At 32.1% G+C, this 21,098-nt stretch overlaps 3 protein-coding genes across 3 annotated transcripts; 1 reads left to right on the top strand and 2 right to left on the bottom strand.

Annotated features, from left to right (window-relative positions):
* Window positions 1-105: 105 nt before the first annotated feature.
* On the top strand, window positions 106-3,977 carry Faa (fumarylacetoacetase). The gene is made up of 9 exons (XM_066401266.1): window positions 106-308; window positions 1,129-1,239; window positions 2,440-2,561; window positions 2,633-2,773; window positions 2,830-2,927; window positions 3,022-3,174; window positions 3,246-3,452; window positions 3,511-3,656; window positions 3,717-3,977. Exons 1-9 carry the CDS (start codon window positions 225-227, stop codon window positions 3,915-3,917), a joined length of 1,263 nt encoding a protein of 420 aa, XP_066257363.1. The 5' UTR covers window positions 106-224; the 3' UTR covers window positions 3,918-3,977.
* A 986-nt stretch (window positions 3,978-4,963) lies between these two features.
* Window positions 4,964-17,595, bottom strand: LOC136416323 (probable ATP-dependent DNA helicase HFM1). Its single transcript, XM_066401436.1, has 19 exons — window positions 17,466-17,595; window positions 14,787-14,912; window positions 14,128-14,405; window positions 13,768-13,913; window positions 13,443-13,596; window positions 13,116-13,352; window positions 12,872-13,066; window positions 12,458-12,686; window positions 11,864-12,006; window positions 11,621-11,805; window positions 11,143-11,240; window positions 10,864-11,081; window positions 10,436-10,659; window positions 10,014-10,114; window positions 9,807-9,946; window positions 9,438-9,759; window positions 8,556-8,743; window positions 7,144-7,415; window positions 4,964-6,707 (listed from the first exon to the last, which is right to left on the bottom strand). Exons 1-19 carry the CDS (start codon window positions 17,593-17,595, stop codon window positions 5,174-5,176), a joined length of 4,920 nt encoding a protein of 1,639 aa, XP_066257533.1. The 3' UTR covers window positions 4,964-5,173.
* A 1,287-nt stretch (window positions 17,596-18,882) lies between these two features.
* On the bottom strand, window positions 18,883-19,706 carry LOC136416207 (ras-like GTP-binding protein rhoA). The gene has a single exon (XM_066401277.1). The coding sequence runs from the start codon at window positions 19,478-19,480 to the stop codon at window positions 18,923-18,925; it is 558 nt and encodes a 185-aa protein (XP_066257374.1). The 5' UTR covers window positions 19,481-19,706; the 3' UTR covers window positions 18,883-18,922.
* Between the last annotated feature and the right edge of the window lie 1,392 nt (window positions 19,707-21,098).

The raw sequence follows: 21,098 nt of genomic DNA, 5'->3' as shown, positions 1-21,098 counted from the left end.
TACCTACATATATCTACATAACTAGTGTCTTAGAAACCGACACGTTTTCCTTTTAAATAAATTTTGCATATTTTACACTAACTCGTTTTGCTATTTAATCACGTGTGAAGAAATAATGCAGATTAAAAATAACAACTTAAACTGGAATCGTACGACCAAGACCTTCGAATTAACCTCGCATTCATGTTGTGTTTAAAATATCGTGCTGTTGTAGTGAAGTAAAAATGAAGAGTTTCATAAAGTATTCAAAATATTGTGACTTCCCCATTGAAAACCTGCCTTATGGAGTGTTTTCGACAGCAACTGATGTAAGTAAGCACACTAGAACGACGCAACACTTCGAAATATTGAGCTATTCTACCACGAGAAAGCTGAACAAATTCGATTTATGTTGGTTCGTATAACTATAACTCCTATTCATATTTCAATATGGCGCAACCAATGATGTACCATATACGAGGACTATTGAAAACATTATGTATTTCGAAAACTACAGGGTGTTTCAGAATAGTATACCAAAAATCCAGGGGATCTGTTGATTTTAAGAGAAAAAGTTCATATAAACAGATCCGTTTTTGCTTCCTGTTTGAAATACAGGGTGATATATATTTTTTAAGTTTTTAAAAATGTTTTCCCGTGAAAACGGTTAACGTTATGAAAAATATTCAAGACCTTTTCTCACAGAAATATGGAGCCTTCAGAAAATTATTTTTATTAAAAAAACAGTGACATATCACATTTTTTTATTTAAAATTCTGAGTGTTACATCAATGAGAACACCACTCGTGAAACTAAAAACATAATTTCTCTTTAAAACATGTGTTCCTTCACCTATTTTGTACTCCCCAATTTTTATAAAAATATTTAATGCTGGAACGGATTTATAAGAAAAAACTTTTTAAAAAATGTTATTACTCTGTATTTTAGACAGGAAACGAAAACGAGCCCATGTTCATATAAACGTTTTTTTTTTAAATCATCCATGTATACTATGTCTCCTGAATTTTTAGCATACTATTATGAAATACCCTTATGTCTTGGAGACCGAAAAAAAATCATAAGAATACATTGTATAAATTGACTTTTTAACATTATTAAAAAATGTTTTTTTTTGTTGTTACATTTCAGCCGAACCTAAGGATTGGTGTTGCCATCGGAGAATATATCCTTAGTTTGGGGGAAATCGCCCATTTATTCGATGGACGATATTTAAAAGGAAAGAGCCATGTATTTCAAAAGGTAATTATAGCAGATTTTGTATAATATTCTACATAAATGATATGGGATAATTTTTAAACGAGATGTACATATATGTATATATATATTTGTCTGTGTTTCGAATTGAAAAACCAAAAATGGTGGTATGGTTTTGTGTCTTCTGGTTTGACTTGACCAGAAGAGTAGGTGGTTTTTCTTGTAGTGCCAAAACATACATGTCCTTCTCATAGAATCAAAGCGATGTAATTCCCACTCGAAAGACCAAAGGTAATGTACTTAGCAAACGCAATCGAAATTCAGGAATTTACAAACTGATCGCCAAGGATCATCACAGAAGATAAAATATTAATTTATCTAAGGCGGGCTTTGACAGGCCTATTTGAAGTTTTTTAATGATCTTTTATTACTCTCGGTGCTCCGAAACGTGCGCTCATGTTTGAAAGAAATCAATGTAGAAAGGAAGCTGATCACTCGAGTGAACATGAAAATTTATGCCAAAAGATTGTGAAAATGTGCAGGGTGATATGTTTTTCAGGAGGACAGGTAGGTCAGATCTAGAAGTTTGGAGAACCCGGACAAATAAAATTCTCGGTCGAGTGACGTACAATAGTTTTATGTGACAGACTTTAACTCCTATTTAATGGATTTTCTATATTTCATGGTTGATTTTGCAAAACAATGACCTAAACATATTACATACAGTACCATTTCACAGACAGAAATACCGAAAAATGGTTGTGCCGATCTCCTGTAAAAATATTTTTAAGTGCAATGACCAAAAGTATTACTTCCTTAGTAAAATCGCGAAGCTCGTTTCTTCTGCTGGTGATTCAAAGATATGGGTTTCTTTAACGGATAGAAGAATTCTATTACTTTTTTTAATTTAAATTTCTAACTACTCTAAGTTCATACAGTTCACAATTATTTACTGTCAAGCTTCTACTTATGGTGCGACCCGTTGAAGTTTAAAAGCTTCATTGCAAACGACACTGATAATTTTGGTAGTTTATGTAGTTTTGTTATGTGATTTTAATTTTGAAAAAGAAAGGAGATAGTTAAAGAAAGGATAGGAAACTAATGCCTATTATCTGTAATTAAAAATATTTGTTTTAAATCAAAATCTATTCTAATATTACTATGCTACCATCTTCATTATTGGAAATTAAGAACTTGTTGCAAAATAGAGATAAAACATATTTTCAATACAATATTATGTTGTAGCCTACATTAAACAGTTTCATGGCATTGGGCCCTGCCGAATGGAAAGAGGCCCGACAAAGACTTCAAAATCTTTTATCTGAAGATGAACCCACTTTACGAGATGACACTGAATTACGCCAAAGGTAAATTAACTAAATAATAAAAAATATTTACGAAACAACAATTTTCACGAAACAATTCTTTTTAATTCAAGGGCACTTATTTTACAATCGGATGCTACAATGCACCTTCCAGCACAAATAGGCGATTATACAGATTTCTACTCTTCAATCCATCATGCCACTAACGTAGGCATAATGTTTAGAGATAAGAACAATGCATTGATGCCAAATTGGTATGATATACTGACTCAAACTATTAGAAAGTTCTTTAAATATTTTGATTTTGTAGGAAATATTTACCAGTCGGTTATCATGGAAGGGCAAGTTCTGTGGTGATTTCTGGAACTCCAATTCATCGCCCGTACGGGCAAACCCTGGTTTTTGATGGTATATCCTCTATCCTACATAAAATGCTTGTTTAAAATTATTGTGTTTTAAAATTCATGATTATTAACAGACTATATGAGAAAATGGGTTTTAGGAGAACCCCCGGTATTTGGTACATGCAAGCTCATGGATTTTGAATTGGAAATGGCATTTTTTGTGGGAGGATCGAATAAATTGGGCGAACCCATTACCGCACAAAACGCACAAAAACACATCTTTGGTTTTGTGATCATGAACGATTGGAGTGGTAAGTAAAAGATAAACAAATCGTGTGAATAATTATTAAACAATTTATTATATTGCCGTTCAAAATTCTAGCTAGAGACATCCAAAAATGGGAATATGTCCCTTTAGGCCCTTTTACCGCTAAGAACCTAGGAACAACAATATCGCCTTGGGTTGTCACTACTTTCGCACTAGAACCGTTTGTATGCCAAAATTATCCCCAAGATCCAGATCCATTTCCATACTTAAAGCACTCTGATAATTTCAACTTTGACATCAACCTACAAGTCGATATAACACGTATGAGTTTCAAGCATTCAACAATTTAACACATTTTCAGCATAATCGTGTCATTTAGCTAAGAATTCTACGGCTACAACAGTTTGCCGATCAAATTTCAAATATCTGTACTGGACGGTTAAACAACAGCTGGCTCAGCACACTATTACCGGTTGTAACGTAAACCCTGGTGATTTAATTGGCAGTGGCACCATCAGTGGGGATGTAAATTTCTATTAAGTAATACGAAATCATAGACAATTAATTTGTTATCACTTATTTCAGACGTCGGATTCCTTTGGTTCTCTTTTGGAATTATCCTGGAAAGGAACGAAACCAATAACACTTCAAGACGGAACTCAAAGGAAATTTCTCCAAGATGGAGATACAGTAACAATGAGGGCCGTTTGTGAAGGAGATGGATATAATATTGGCTTTGGATCATGTATGGGTCAGCTTTTGCCGGCTAAAACATTAACATTTTAGGGACGTTGATTATTATGATTTTCACAGCGTTTGAATACAATATGAAAATCATGAAAATGATTTTCCATCGTTTTTTTTATGACTGTTGCAAAATAAAACCAAGTACAAGACGAATTTTGTTTTTTGTTCTCCTCTGACCAATTTTATACTTAGTTTTACAGCACGCTCTCGTTATAAATCGATATTCCGAGTTTCCTCACGATTAATTGATATTTGTGACCTACAGACATGGCCTATGAAAACGAATTTTTAAAGAAAATTTCGGAAATGTACTGATGTAATGAATGCTTCGAATATCCTAGACCAAATTGCTACAGCCTCATTCTTCATTTCTTCTTTACTTCTCGCGGATATCATCAGAAAGCCCACAGATTTCTCTTACACAGGAGCCATCGCGTTTCAAAAGGGTCAATTGGTCAAAAAATGTTCCCTACAAGTTCCACCCGTTTAGCTGACCACCAAAAACTGATTTACCCCAAGACTTAGGGTCTATGTAGCCGATTTTTTGCCGACCGACAGTCTCGATGGCTATTCATTGGCATCAAGACATATGTACGTGAATACACACATTCACCGATTTAAAGTCGGCTAATAAATGCATGGACATGAATATGCACCCTGACGTCGACATAATTATAGGCCGAGAAGTCGGGTAGCTTACAGGGATTTTTTTTAAATAGACACCCTATATATTTCAAGATATTTTAGAATCCTCTAGTTAATAGCCTTCAAAAACGCGATTTTTTTCTCTATATGAATCTAATGGTTTATTTTGGGAAGCAAAGCAATAAAAAACATTCTGGGTAACGTATAAGTTGTCACAACAATGCTAGAAATTAATGAAAAAGGCCAGGAAAGGGGGTAAAAAAAATGAACATGAGACGTAGAGATAAGCTGGTGGCAACCATTGCATATGAGGTTGTAAATAAAAGATCTAAATAAGAGTACTGAAGAATGGCAATATATGCTACACAGTTATTCAATTACCACACATTATTAAATTTTAGAAATAAAGAAAAGGTTAGATACAACATTTATATTGCTTTGATAATTAATCTCTAACTTGGACTCTTTAAAAAATTATTTATGAACATAGGTACTGTTTTATTATTTTTTAAAGATGAAATGTATGTCTCTTTGTTGGACTTTCAATATTCCAAATTTTTTGTGAACTCCTAATAAAATCTTCTAGAAACTTGATAGTTATTACATATATAAAAAATAGAACTATCACTTGATTTAACACTTAAACAAATTTACTTATTATTTGGCAAAAAGAGTGTTCCCCTTGGAAAATCTGTCTTTTGGTTTTGGCGATGGTTCCCATAGTTTCTAGATTGCTCAAAAGGCTGATGTCCTACATGAACTGCCGAAGAACATACAACATCCTGAGGCTCAATATAATCATTCAACCTTTCCTCAAAACTCTGCAAGTTATTCATTGTGTTGCGTAAAGTAGCTGCAGTATTCAGTTTTGAGTTGAAGCAATCATTATTACGCCTCACGGGTAATTTGGATTTAGGAGTATGCCCGAAAACTTGCACAATTTTACCTTCCGAATATCGAGGTTTTTGCGTTAAAATTTGAGTTGTTTGCTGAAAGCTCTGCAGACCTTGGTTACTTTCATCATAAGAATTTTCAGAACTACAGTGCGCTAAGGGGTAATAATGAGGATTTATATTTTCTTTTCCATAGATATCTTCTCTAGGTAAGGGAGGTTGAGACAGGAAAGGTTCTTGAATGTGGCGTATTTCTCCAGGTAAATTTACATGACGTGAATTGGTCATGTGGGTTAATGGCTGTTCATCCAATTGCCTGAGACAATCATCTACATAGTCTTCGCAGATATCATTGAAACCATGATGATATGGAAAACATCTTTCTATTTGTGGAGTTCCCATACGATGAGACCAACATGGATATTGCTCTCCAACTTCCATGTATTGATTGTAGTATGGTTTTGCGCAGCACATGCGCGAATTGGTAGATGAGAATGGATGTGGGCGTAAATTATTTGGAGCTTTATCAAAATGATGTCCAGTAAAATTTGGCCGTGTAGACGGCTGCTCTTCGTACAAATATTGATTGTACTGACAGGGATATTGCTGATTATACCAAGTTAATTTGTTATTATTCAAACTTGAACATCTCCCAGTCGTAGGCTTGTATAATATATTTGAATAACAATTATCATTAAATCTTCTATCAGCTGTATCCTGAGAGGAATTAATCGGTACAGGCTGTGTGGTAAATTTCGCATTGCCTAAATCCTTTACATTGTAGTTGTATTGTCTAGAAACTGGAAAATTGTTGCCATGATTTTGAGGTCTAGTTTGCGACTGGGATAATATTAATTTGGGGGAAACAACATGAGATTTAGATGAAGGCGACAATAAGTCTCTTTCTGTGAAAATGTCCGGGGACTGGTAAAAGAGTTCAGACTTCTGATTCGGCTTTGATATTGCAGGTGCTTTAGCAGGAGGTCTCTCAAATTCCAAATTATCTTTAGTAGTCTTACGATCTGAGCTAACGAGCATAGTGTAATATTTGCTGGTTGACTCATAACTTGTGTTAAATAGACCAGAGAATTCGTGGTCAAGCACATCTTCTTCCTCTTTTCCTTTCTTTTTAAACGATTCGTTTATTAAGTTCATAGCATCTTGGTCGCTTAAAGGAAATTGATTATTAGATTTCTTTTTTGGTGCCCTCTTGGAGTGTTCCTCCATACTCTTTAGTTTTTTAGGAATGTCAGAAGTTGAATATTTAGTGAACGAGCTATTTTCTTGATGGCTGAAAAGGAAAAGGTATATTTAGGCTTTCATTTTGACATCAATGTATACATGATAAAATTCAGAATGATTGAGTTTTTTAATCAGGAAAATTGAATAGGAGGTAAAACGTAATAAATTATAAAATAAAAGTTTACTTGATCCTCTAGGGTTTAAAATTTCACTGTTCACACACAGAATATTAAACTATAAAACTCTGAGAGTTCTTTTTATTTTTTGTTTGTAGTTCTTACAGATTTTGAGATATTTAAGTCAAATTTTGAACGAATACGTAGCTTTAGGGCACACAAAATTTGGCTTGCCATATAATGCCAAAAATCCAGAGGGTGATCATTTTTCTAAATAAAGATTGCTTAGATAAATTGAAATTTTCCCCTACGTTCTTAATTTATTGTATACTCACCAAAATTCAAATTAAACAAATTTAAATAACCTACCGATTTTCTGTATCTAGATATTGTTCTCTGGAAATAACATCCTGATTTCCACTTTCTCCATTAAAGTCGAACGAAACACAGATTTTTGGCGAATATTTCCCAGTGGGGGACTGAATTAATGGTGATCTCCATTTAATGCTTTTCTGCCCAAATGCATCAGAGGAGAGCGAAGAGTTCTCCATTTTTCTTTGTTTCTTGGGAAAAGGTGAATAAAAGTCAGGCGGATAAAAGCCGTTTTGCTCGGTGGTTAAATCTGAATGTTGCATTTCGGTCTGAAAAATGTGTAAGATTGGTATTTAGGTTCATCTCAATCATTACGAAATCCTATGTGTCAAATTTCCATATTGAAGTTTGTCGTAAAATTAAGGTTCAAATTCAGAAGTGGCATTTGAGTACGAATATGGATTAAATTTAGATTTTACGTTTTTCTTCCATTTGAGTGTTCGCATTGAAGTCAAGTTTCTGAATTTTGATCTAAAACAAGTTTTGAATACACGAGGATATTAATCTTAATATCTTCTGAGGCACAAATACGGACTGTTTCAAAAAATGAAATACTTTCGATTTTTTATCAATATCAGTTGTAAGTACAACGTCACATCAATAAACTGGACATAGTTTAAACAGTAGTTTTCCTAAGCCTTTACTAAAAAGTTAAACAATTTACACTATCAAATATTTAACGTTTTGACAGTATTCAAAATGGCCACCATGACAATTGTTTCAGTGCCTACTTAAATTGCTTCCTTACGATTTCTGATTTCGTATCAAAACCCGTAATGATTTCAATATCACGTGAATTTTAAACCATAACCCGTTTTGATTCAAAATCACAGGGGGAAAGATTGCGGCTCTTATGAAGTTGGCAGAGGCAAGAAATAAAGATCTATAGAATAATGTATTACTTAGTGAAATTTTATTGTTTTGCATTGTGTGTTACTAGGCCTGTTCAATAGAGGTAAATCCATCAATAAAAGTCAGGAAACAAAAACACACGTAATATCTCAATCGGAACTCCTTGCACATATTTTTAACAGTTTCTAACGATCTGAAATTGGTTTTCTACCCTGATGTAGGAACAAACCTATTATATACTGCTGTTATTATTTGTGAGAGCGAAGTGGCATTAATGAGGAAACGAAATTTATGATTTTAAAAGATGATAGCAAGAGTACATATGATAGGAGTTAGATGTGAAAAATTATTATGAACAATTCGAAAATCCAAAAACTGCACATTCGGTGCTACTTGGATGTCCGATTTGTTTTATGAAAAAAGCAAGGATATATTTTTCCTCTAACTTTGTTAAAAAAGCGGGACGTGCAGTTGATTTATTAATTCTTTTAAGCTTAGATCCGAAGAAAGTTCTGAATTTTAATGGTACTTAGCGTCAAAACAAACCAAGTGCTTACCTCTACTAGTTGATTCTCATTTGCGTTAACTTCCGCGGATTCACTACTTGGATTTGACGCATTACATGCACTCCACATCAGTTCATCGAGCTTATCAAATTGTGACTTAGAAAATGGTAATTCAGCATCTTCCATACTATCACATCTCATAGGGCGATCAGAAGAGGAGCTCTCACAATCATTGTTCCCTAGATATCAAGATAAATATTCACATCTTTAGAACTAAGTTATTAATATGCACTTAACTTTAACATCAAACTAGTTTTTAGCATTTCTATGGCAATTATTTGGCAGTTAAAGTTGAAAGCTTATTAATACTATGGCCCTTATTTCGATTATAAACTGTAAATGCTTCCTAATTGAGATACAGGGTGTTAAATTTAAAAATGGATAAATATTTTACTTCAAAGGACCTTCAGTTTTGTACATTCAAGTTCAAATTTTGGACAGTCACAAACGCTAGCCTTTAAAACCTGCACGATCATAATTTGCAAATTATAGTATAAATCTATAAGGTAAATGCTATTATACTTTTTTGGAGTCAAACATCCCTTTTACTTTCTCAAATTCTTTTATGATACGTCTGACGTCTTATGAATTTGAACATCAAAAATGAGTCAAGAAATTTGAAATGAAAAATTGACAAACTTTGCTTCAGAAGAAGAAATCCCTTGTAGCATACAAAATTTCACGACGTTATTTCAAAGACTGAACTAAAATCTGTAAAAATATGAAGCTGAATATGAAGAAAATTCTATAACGCAATAAGGAATCATTTGTTACAATGTGTTTCCATAAAAAATCATCAAATTTTTCATATGTCTATATATAGTTGTGTAGTTAACGGGGTTATTTCATTTTTTCGGACACTTTCGGACTAACCTGATGATAAGGGCTTTTGCACTATCGGCATATTTATGAGGGGAATTGATGATTCGGTATTAAATATTTTGTTGGTGATTGTCTTAGTTCCATACACATTATCATTACTGTTTGCATTGTTTTGTTTGACCATTCTTTTCTCTATTATTTTAATAGTATTATCGGGAATATTAAAATGTATATTATCTGGTTCTTGATTTAAAATTTTGGCACCCAGATTATTTACTTCTTGCTCTTTGTTCAGTTTTCCAGCTTTCTTCACATGTTTTTCAGTGATTTTAGAAGAACTCAATATTTTCAACTTGCGATTATTTTCCATTTTCTACGAGTAGCTACATATTAATGAGAATTCAAAAGAAGCTTTTTTACCTTTTTGGGCATTGCAGCTCTCTTCACAGTACTCATATACATATCCATAAATGTTTGATTACTTTTCTTGCTTTTCTCTTCGAACTTCGGAACGACTTTAATTCCACCAAATTCCAAACATTTATAACAATCAATACCAACTGCAAAAAATGTGTTCAGTGTAAAACGGAAAATTTTAATCCCTTATGTTGTATTGAACTTAATTACCCCAATTTTCGCTAATAAAACTGGCTTTGATAAATTCGGCATTTGAGTTCATAAAATTGATTACACATTTCACTTCAGAACATTCAAACATATATGCATGACTAAAAAATAATTATTTCCTTATTAATTAAATACATCTGTAAAAGATATTATTAGTATAGTATTATTCAAATACATAAATAAATAAAGTCATATCAAAGATTAACTACTAATAATCTGTCGATATAAATATATATATATATATATATATATATATATATATATATATATATATATATATATATATATATATATATATATATGTATGTATATGTATATATGTATAAAATCGACGTGTCCGATGATTTTGGCCGCATATGTTCGACATCTTGGTTATATGGACTGTTCCATCCAAAACTTCCATACTGTATAAACTCACGTACCTATATTTTTCATATAGCAAAATGTCGTTATTACTGTTCCCAACTAACAAAGTCATCATGGAATCCCTATCAATAGTACATTTTTCTTGAATATTTGTAGGATTTAACAAATGCAATTTTACTTCCACTAAGTCTCCTGTTTTAGTTAGATCCAAATCATATTGAGGTAGTCGGGTGGCTTCATCTGTTAGTGTATTACCAAAAGGAGCTTTTCTATTCAGAACCTAGACGTTGTTTATTTTTAACGTAATAATTGTCGATATTCGCAGATTAAGAAAAAACAAATTGATTGAAAAATATACAAGGTATAAGCATTGACCTTAAAAATTAAGCAAAACAGTTTTATTTATTTATAATGTCGCAACTCCAATCCTCAAAGATCACACTTCTTTATAAGATAGTAAAAGAAAGATAAGAAAATAACTTACCATTTCAATATGTCGAGGATTTGCCTTAGCAATATCCTTAAATGTCGTTAATCCACTTTTTACCAACAAATGTGAATTAACGACCCCTACCCCTGTTAACTGTTTTGAAACATAAGGAGAATTCTCCCATAACTTCACACGAAAACATTTGGCTAAGATTATGGCATTAAGTAGGGCACTATAGGAGTTCTCTTTCGTCTCCACGAACTCGATTAAACCTAAATTGGTAGTAAATATATTAATGTTGATATGTTGGAGTATGGTATTTCATAGTTTTACATTTTGAAAGGCGCTCGCAACAACGCATGATTTTAACAGAATCACACAACACAGATTGGTCAGATATTTCCAGGTTTCCAAGCACCGCCTGAATTAATCTTAAAGATAAAGTGTTAAATAACAATGAAATAAAGTGTTTATAAGGCATGAATTAATGGTCGCATTTAGCAGAGGTAACAGTTTGGCAACTGTAGGGCACATAGCAACAAAAAGACGTGAAGTCCCATTTTAATATATTTAAAGGTGGTGTATATCATTCAGCAGACATTTACAACCCTCAACCAAATATTGCCTCTGCTGAACACTATCACCGTTATAAGTTCGCATATGAATTTGTAGGATGCAAGACAAGTTTTTGTTAATAAATTGAAGAAATTAAAGTGGCTTGCAAGCAAATTTAAATTTCGCGTAAGAAATAATGAGCGTTTGAAAAATCTCCCTTTTATGTAATTAATTTCCATCCATATGATTCACTTACACATTTACTTTCATTTCCACAGTTTTAATTCTGCCCGAAAGTGGAAATCGGTTCGACTCCTTAGTGGTATTTTTATTCAACAAATTGAGACACCTTTTATCATTGTTTCTCAAATAAATCTCGGAAAACTCGTGGCATTTCGATATTATGGCTAATAACTGAATCATTATTTCTGCCCCTGACATCTAGAATAAATTAATTTAAAAAATCATGAAGACATAAATTCAGATTTAATAATAGTGCCTCCGTGAATAGTTTCATGGTCTCAAAAGCGACATAATATTTGGCCATAATTTCTCCAATAATCGTTGGCCTAACTTCAATAGCTTCATTCATTTTAATCATCCCAGCTTGGACTAGTCTGTTTAGTTCTGCTTGGCACATCTCTAAAATAAATTTGAATTTGGAGACAACTTTGTTCTAAAAAATTGGAAAATTTGTAAGTTGGTAAATAAAAGTCGTCAACACTTAAATATTTTTATTTAGCATCCATCTCTCTGAAAACAAACATTTAAAAAAAAATGTTTCAATTTTCATTTCGCATTTAACTTCATAAAATATCAACTTTTGAGACTTGAAACGTAAACTTGTCTCTTACTGTATCTACCTGTAGTGTTATAAAAACTATTTCATAAGCGAGCAAATTGAGCGTTTTTCTTTCATATGAGGTTCTGGTTGCAATAATACTGCAAAATGAAGTGTATAACCACACATGTACATATACTTAAATCTGTATTTGTACTTCTCAAGTAATTTCACAAAGTATTATTTTATAGTTCCAATATGGCAGAAAAAATTATCAAACGACTTGTGCAGAACAAAGTACAATAAGTTTACCTAGTAATTTCTTATCTATCTTCTCTTTACTAAGTCCACGTGGCAATTTATACTTTTCCGGTGATCTTCGAGCTCGCACATATAAAAATGTCGATGATAACCATCTCATTGCAACGTCTAAATCAGTAATAGTTCGTAACACAACTTCAGCATTTAGGTGTTCTTTAAGATGTTTGTGAAGATTGGATTCGATGATCTGTTCACAACCCAACATTTGTTCATATTTCAGCTAAATATCGGAAGTGATTAACACAATATTAGATAATAATTAACAATATTGTGGTATTGATGTTTGTCAAATCTTAGGAAAAATAGAACCACTATATGCTAGTCTAAAATATTGAATTATTCAATTTTGATAATATATTTGACTGCTCCACTCACCAACCTTATTCCATTTAAGTCTATTCTTACCCTATCTTGATTGCTAGTCAGAATCAATGCTGTAGCACTATTATCAAATTGACTTCTTCCAGCTCTCCCGATCATTTGAAAAATTGATATTTCGTCATAATCTTTATAACCGCCATCTGAGAAACATTTTGTACCTTTAACTATTACCAAATGGGCTGGAAGGTTTACACCCATGGCTAATGTGCTTGTAGTGACCTCAAAAAAAATTTTCAATTTGCAGTTACAATTTGTGCCTCAAATTTACCAATACAGGAATAAATCCTTTCCTAAAGGATTCCTCAATAATGTGGCGGTTTTCTGGCACTAGTCCGGCATGATGAATTGCAATGCCATGAACTACACACTGATTTAATTTCGAATCTCCTAATTGTTGAGAAATATTCTGTAACATTTCTTTCTGTGGACCACTTAAATAAATTTGTAAGGTGGACACTAAATGGTTTGCCGTCATCTCTACGCTTTTTCTTGTATTACAAAATATCTTAAAATATCAAACCGAAATATATTATCTCCTTAAAAACACTATTAATTTCAATTACTCGAAATTAATATAACTTCCCTAAAAACTTACCAATGTTGGTTTACCCTCTGAATATTTTGATATAAGACCAGATATTTTATAACTTAGTGACATATCAAATTTGAAAACTGACTGAGATTGAGAATTGAACGGATATCCCAAAACTATTTTGGTTAGTTTAACAGGTCTAGCTTCCTCGGAAAATCTAAAAATAAAGTACATATTCTTTTATATGTCATTAAATACAAAATATTCATTAATCTCTCTTTTGCATGTATTTTTTTGGAATGAAACAAAGTGAAGAATGTATCGCCCATCCAGTAGTATAACTGCTAATATATGTAGCACTAATCCATTCAAATGAAAGGAGGCTTACTTAAAAGATTTTGCAGTTCCAGCTGGTCCTATCCACTCCGCAATATCTTCAATGTTTGGTATTGTTGCTGACAATGCAACAAATCTAATACTATCACAACCATAGTTGTATTTAAGAGATTCCGTTGCTGTTTTCATGCGGCTTACCTGTTGGAATAACAATAACTTGATACATGTTTTGAATATGATGAATATGAAATGAAATAAGTATTTCTCTAATCAAATTTTTCCCAGAAATATTTTTTTCTTATTTCAAAACAATAACTTTATATGTATCTTGCAAAATTGTACTCAATATTGAATACGTGATACTATAGTATCTTACTTAAGCAAATTTAGTATTCGTAATATATGTACGTACTATAACTTCTAATGTAGATCCTCTAGAACCGTTCAACAAATGTACTTCATCGATTAAAAACAGTCGGACTGAGCCCACTAATCTGTCATCAGCTCTCCATCTTCTTGTCATAACATCCCATTTTTCTGGTGTCGAAATTATTAAATTGTAATGCAAAACATTCTTTATGTCTACCTCATCACTATCACTAGTGGTAGAAATGCAATTTATACCGAATTCGACGAACTTTTTGTACCAGTCGGTAAATCTCTCTTTACATAATGCCTTGATTGGAGATACTAAAAATACATCATTTTTACACATTTTTTCTAATTTTTGGAAAGTGAGGTGATATCACAATTGGAAACTAAATCTGACTTTATTCCTAATATGTTCAATTTTATGTTTTATTTTGTAGTTGTTTAATTTTATTTTTTATCTATCTGCAATAATTAATTACAACCAATAGGAATTCCGTATTGCAATTTTACTTAAGTAGGTACTTCATTTTAGTTATAAACTTTGGGACAGAAGTAACACGCTGTAAGCATACACTAGTATTGTCATTGCGAATTTGCTACGCCAATATTTCATACTCACTATTTTGATACTAGCACTACTAACGTAAATATGGTCAAATTATTATTTTTGCTAGCACTTATTAAACGGTAAATACTTACTATAAATAATTCTATTGTTTATCAGATCCAGAGATTCCTTAACATTTATCAGATGTCGAATTATAGCCAATTCAAATATCGCTGTTTTCCCAGAACCAGTCGGGGCAGAAATAACCATTGAATTATCTACAAGAAAATATATAAAGAAATTATTTAATAGTTTCGCATATGTCAAAATGAGTTTTTTTTAACATTATAAAAATTACTCATTATAGAAAGATAAAACTCGAACATTGTGAAAACATCTTTTAATAGGGGATTTAAATACATTGCAAATTTTTTCTCAACACCCAAGATTGAAATATTACGGAACTTACTATACTTATTACATACTTTTTATCGAAAGCAAAATATTTAATTTAGCTATTACTTAATTAGCTATTGAACAAAGAATATCTCTTACCGTGATGCGTATATGCATATTTTATTTACGACTACATTTTAATGAAAATAAAAAGGAAAATATAAAATTATATAAATGAGCCTTCGTATATACGAAATTGTAAAAACTAAAATTGTACGAGTACTTGCTTTGTAGAGTTATATTAGATGAACAAATCGTCTATTCAAATGTATATGTATGTATAAATGCGAATTTTAAGAAACCATGTTAAGAATAAATATAATGTAAAGCCTTTGTCTGAGTAAATGTCACAAGATATGCGTGGGTTGGTTCAACAGCTTAAGAGAATTTGTTGCATTTTGAGGTATTATTTGAAATCAATCCGGGTGAAGAAAAGTTCTCACTTTACACCCAGGTAGACAATGATAGTCAGAAATCAAACAATTTTCGTCTCAAAAATAAGACATAACTTCATTACAAACACGACTACAAATTACTAAATTATATAAAACAAAGATTGAAATAAATATTTAGAAAAGTATTTTGATATCAATAAAGAAAAACATATTTTTTTCAAAAATGGTGTTCAAAACTTTTTGAAATAATAAAAAGTATCGATTTTGAAAAGAAAAATTAAACATTGTACAGAAAAAAAAATTAAGTTATTGTATATTTGTGGGATTCATGAGTCAGATAGCTTTAACCCTTTTGTATACCGTATATAGAAACTTCTCTATTTTTACCACAAAGTCGAGGCACGATCGAGAAATCTCTGAGTTGTACATAGTGATAGTGTTAATATTGTTAATTAAGTTAATCCTGTTAGATATAAGATGAAAAGAACTGTGAGGGGATTGATGTGCCCCTATAGGACGCCTATGTATGTCGCAATCTTGTTAGAAGTATTCTCGTCAATTAAGAGGGTTTTGCAATCGTTATCTTCATGTGATTTTGATATTTGGTGATTGACATTTAACCACCCTTTGTCGGTACTTGTGGGAAAGTATAGCCGCTCTTTGTCGGCGCTCATGAGAAGTACGGCCGCGCTTTGTCGGCATTTATGAAAAAGTACCGACCAAATGTTATCAGTACTACGGTACCGTCGCAGGTGGTGTCATAAATCAATAATTGCTCTCTAGCCAGGGTATGACATTGTTTTATTATCCTTAGATTTAGTATTTAAGAGTGCCCCGAACCTAAAGGATCTCTTTCTTTCGAATGGCTTATCTGAACCTATTATCCGTTGAGCAGAAATCTAAATAGTGTATCCGTAAATATAGTAAATTATATCAAATCCTAGACAACAATAGAAAAACTTACATATTCATATAATTTTTTCTTCATTAAATGACCTGGGCAATCACATCATCAAATAATAGGAATTTCTGGTACATTGCATTATAACATGACTTTAAGGCAAGCTGCATGAAGGAATCATAAGACACTAAACACTTTTCAAAGTTAAAGCCAATATTATATTGACAATTAATTCGTGAATTTCGCTTCAAGAATTATTAAGTCGCAAGTCGGTTCATGAATGATTGACATACATACATACATACATATATCAACCCCTTATATGTTATGCGTAATGCGCTGTGCGAACCCAGCATTATAGTGATAGATCACTGTGAAGATACACCGGATGTTACAGAATCATACCTTATTTCACAAATGGTGCAAACTTTCTTCTCTTTCGTGGTACATTTTCTAATAGAAGGTGCACCACGAAAATTTATGGTTTGTGTAGCTAACACCGGTCATCGTATAAGTATAGTTCCTTAAAAATATTCTTAATGAAATACACCGATCAAAATAAATATTTAATAAACAGCAGTGATATTTTAGTAGACTAAAAGATTTCGAGACCTAAGATTAGAGATTAGTCTCAACTAATCTGAACTAAAACTAGAGACTAGTCTTAGTCTTTTAGTCAACTAGAATATCACTGCTGTTTATTAGATAATTATTTTGACTAGTGTATTTCATTAAGAATATTTTCAAGAAAATATACTTATATGAAAATCAGTTTCAGCTATACCAACCATAGATTTTCCTGGTGCAGCTTCGTTTGATTCTATAACATTCGATATATCTTTACCATAATGTATCGTTTGTAATGCTGAATTTGTACAACGTTTAACGTTAATCCTAGCTTAATCCGGTCCACATTTCTATGAGTTAGGTACTTATTATGACTTGATAGTAAATTCTGAAATTAATAACCAATCACTTTAAATATTTACTTAAATTAGTTACAGGTAGATTATTTTCGATTACTAGTATAGAAATTAGCAAGAAAATTAATTTAAAAATTTCAATAGAAAACTTCTTACCAGTTTTTAAGGCTTCATCTAAAACACTAGACTGCACAACATTAAAACACGGAAATTCTCCGAATACAGTCCTATACGGTAAAGGGACTTCGTCCACCGAACGCAGATTATTTTGTATTGTCGTTTGCATTGTACAAAATTTAGTTATTTTTGAAAACTAAGCTAATATTTAACAAATATTATCAGTTCATAATGATCCTGATGTAAACCGTTGAAATTCACATTGACAAGTGAAAATAAAAAGATGGCAGCCAGCTTGCGAAACGTTCATTTGTTTTCCACAGTCGTCTAAGACTATTCTTAGGTTTTTAAGCTTCGGTGTTCTGGAAGCTCATCACGGATTTAATCAGATTTTGTTGGAAATTTCTATTGAAAATCTATTGTGTGTTGTATTAAATTTTTAATTTTTGTTCACATGTTAAATATACTATATCAATAAAATACGAATCCTTAGCGAGACTATTACTCTGGTATTAAAAATCAGCATTTTCAAATTTTAAGGCTATCAAATTACTATTTAATTTAGTACCCACAAATGGCACAGGATGTCCGAGATAACATGCCCCATTCTCATTCGGATACCCTGCATATTTGAAAAAAATGCTAAAATTTGGTTTTGTTTCTAATTGTATGAATACCTTCTTGAATATTATTCCATAACTCTTTTCTGCTGTTGATACAATGAGCAAGGGCACCATTTTACATAAACCGAAAACATTGTCTTGAGGCTACAGGCCCTTCAAACCTAGAGATTAATCGTTTCTCAAGAAACTCAAGAATCCTTTCCCATTCAGCTGTGATAGAAGTTCTATTGGTTTCAAGATCATATCTTCCAAACTTCTACACCACACCTGAATTTCATATTCGCGATCTCTATTTTAATTAATTGTAAACAATACGAATGATTAAAAAAATACAAAACTTGGTAGAGAAAAACTTTGCAAATAAACGGCATATTCATATCTGGGTATGAAGGGAATTTTGGGAGCAAAAAACATATTTGAAATATGTATTCAGAAAGTCACAATATACATAATAAGCCAATACGTTGTAACCCGATTCTCCAAAAAAATCTCTAACGTCTCATTATTTCGGCTAATATAGAATATACGAATATATTATTCAGTTGTACAAATTTTTTTAGGTAATTGGACTACAACATATTTTCTTATTTATATTCTTTTTCCTTGTTTTGTGTCTCATGTGTACTTTACGTTTAAACTATTCTTATTACATCATGAGTATGATAATAATTCACTACATCAATGTAGATATAAACTCAAAAATGAGGCTCAGGTCTAAAAATAAACAACTACCAGTTGTAACAAAATAGTAGAAAACTTTATTTTACATACAAGTGCCTAACTATTACAGTCTAATGACGTAAACTATTAACTCAAGTAATATATTTTAATATACAAAGAAATTATTATCTCCAGGCACAATATTCGTTTACCTTACATAAAGGTACATTCTCTCAGATACGCTTTCTTCCTCGGTTTTAATGCTAACAATGAAGCCTCCTCAAATATAGGTCGAATTCCTGAACAAAATTTCGCCGAACATTCCATATATGCATTAGCCCGGATTTGCTTGGACACCTTGAGTCCTTCCTCATAATTCACGCATTTTTCAGGAATTCGATCACGACGATCCACTTTAGTTCCAACCAAAATGTAGGGTACATATCGTAAAAAATGTCTAATTTCTGGGAACCATTTTAATTTAACGTTACAAAGAGAATCTGGATTATCTATGGCAAAACATATAAGCACAACGTCACTGTTGGAGTAAGAAAGCGGTCTAAGTCGGTCGTAGTCTTCCTCACCAGCAGTGTCTGAAAGCACTAAGCTGAAGTGTGTTTTCCCAAAGGTAACGGATTTTATGTATGTGTCGAATATTGTTGGGACGTGTTCTTCAGGGAATTCATTATTCGCAAACACAGTCAACAAACATGTCTTGCCACAACCTCCGTCACCAACTACCACTAATTTCCTTTTTAAAGTTTCGTCCATTTCAGACAGTATGTTAACACTTTCACGACTGATTTTGATAAGCCGTAGTCATGAAATTAGAATTTTAGTATTTATTTAAAATGTTCTTATCATAGAGCAAATAAGAGAGTGTGTGTATTAATAAATAGGGTTTCCTCCAGGTGTTGCCCCTGTAATAAATGCTTGCGTCATTCATATGTTCGCAGTTTTATTTTTGGCATTATTTCAGTGAAATAGATAAAAATCTACAATCTGAGCTAGGTAAGTCAATTTCCAATAGCCAGGATTTAACAACTGATGAAACACCTCGCACTAAGTTTTAAGAAAATAGCTTAAGCACATTATTAAATAAGAAAACGTGGAAAATGTAGAACAGTTGATCTTTTATTTTTTCTCTTAAAAAAAATACGAAAGCGAAAAACCAATAATAATCTGATGAATTCTTTACATATGTATATCTCCTTTTCGACTAGGCTATATACCCAGAACTGAAAAGAAGAGGCTAGGAGAGAAAATGAGCAGTTGAGATACACAGTCATGTGCAGAAGTGTTAGGCACCCCTCAGTTCGCTTTTTTAAAAACCAAAAATCCTGATGCCATTCTTTCTAAACAATAATCTGTTCGGACATTTGTTTTCCATTTGCACCCCGTTTTCGGCTTATTTTCATAACTTCCGGTGTCCTGGAAACGTTTTAGCGTGATTTATACAGTACATCGGGAACACCTACTTTTTTTTGCTATTGTTGTCTGTGAAAACCCTTGAGAGTTTAAAAGAACAATTTGACTTCGTTCTACAACAGACAATTCTCGTGTTTTAGGTATTTTTCATCACAATTTTCAAACACAACTAGAAGAAAACGTCTCAAACCACTACACTTTAAGATATCACATTTACTTAGATTTTCACTTAGATTCAGCCATTAAAGTCAACAATTACGCAAAAAAACTAAAGGAATTTACAACATTCTCATAAAAGTGTTCAAACCGCTTCATTTTTATCACTTTTAACGATTTGAAAGTATTGCTTATCAATAATTCATTCAATAGTAAGGAATTTAAAAAAAAATGGAAATTTCTTAAGGGTGCCGAATACATTTGCACATAATTGTAGAAAGGCAGAGATTTCGCCGAATAGTAGTAAATTAGTTAGTTTGTCTTTCTATATTTTGTTGATAAATTGGCATTTATTAACTATGGAGAAAGTTCCCAATATTATTCCGACACACAGATTTAAATAAGTCTCATATAATCATAATATAATATAATATAATATAATAATAATCATAAATATAATAAATCTCATAAAACTCATATTCTTGATCTTTTGCTGTTGTCGCTACGTTAACTTTGGGCTAGGTCTACTGACATTATTAGATATACTAGCAGCACTTCCTGTCTTTGTTTCTACTTCTTGAAGCGCGCTATTGTCTAAGTCTGCATAATTCGACTACCGTGTGCATGGTAGAAAATTACGGCTTGTTTATCTAGTAATCATAACTCATATTATTTCCTATATAAAATTGATATTCCTTACTAAAGCTCTGCATTTTACACCAAAAATTTCACCCGATCGCAAATTTAAATTCCAAACTTGACGTATTTATCTTCAGTCTTGAGTTTAAATTCAAATGGAGTTTTA

Source organism: Euwallacea similis, chromosome 22, assembly GCF_039881205.1.
Source record: "Euwallacea similis isolate ESF13 chromosome 22, ESF131.1, whole genome shotgun sequence".
Taxonomy (NCBI): Eukaryota; Metazoa; Arthropoda; class Insecta; order Coleoptera; family Curculionidae; genus Euwallacea; species Euwallacea similis.
The sequence above is the reverse complement of the archived record's forward strand: the minus strand, read 5'-3'. Positions and strand labels throughout refer to the sequence as shown.

Excerpts from the sequence above, each read along its gene's own strand:
- Faa (XM_066401266.1), top strand. The coding sequence starts at position 225 with ATGAAGAGTTTCATAAAGTATTCAAAATATTGTGACTTCCCCATTGAA. Across the intron at positions 309-1,128 it reads TGTTTTCGACAGCAACTGAT|CCGAACCTAAGGATTGGTGT; the intron begins GTAAGTAAGCAC and ends GTTACATTTCAG. Across the intron at positions 3,175-3,245 it reads GATCATGAACGATTGGAGTG|CTAGAGACATCCAAAAATGG; the intron begins GTAAGTAAAAGA and ends TCAAAATTCTAG.
- LOC136416323 (XM_066401436.1), bottom strand. The coding sequence starts at position 17,595 with ATGCAAACGACAATACAAAATAATCTGCGTTCGGTGGACGAAGTCCCT. Across the intron at positions 13,353-13,442 it reads CAGAGGGTAAACCAACATTG|ATATTTTGTAATACAAGAAA; the intron begins GTAAGTTTTTAG and ends TGATATTTTAAG. Across the intron at positions 11,082-11,142 it reads TTGCGAGCGCCTTTCAAAAT|GTTTAATCGAGTTCGTGGAG; the intron begins GTAAAACTATGA and ends CTACCAATTTAG.
- LOC136416207 (XM_066401277.1), bottom strand. The coding sequence starts at position 19,480 with ATGGACGAAACTTTAAAAAGGAAATTAGTGGTAGTTGGTGACGGAGGT.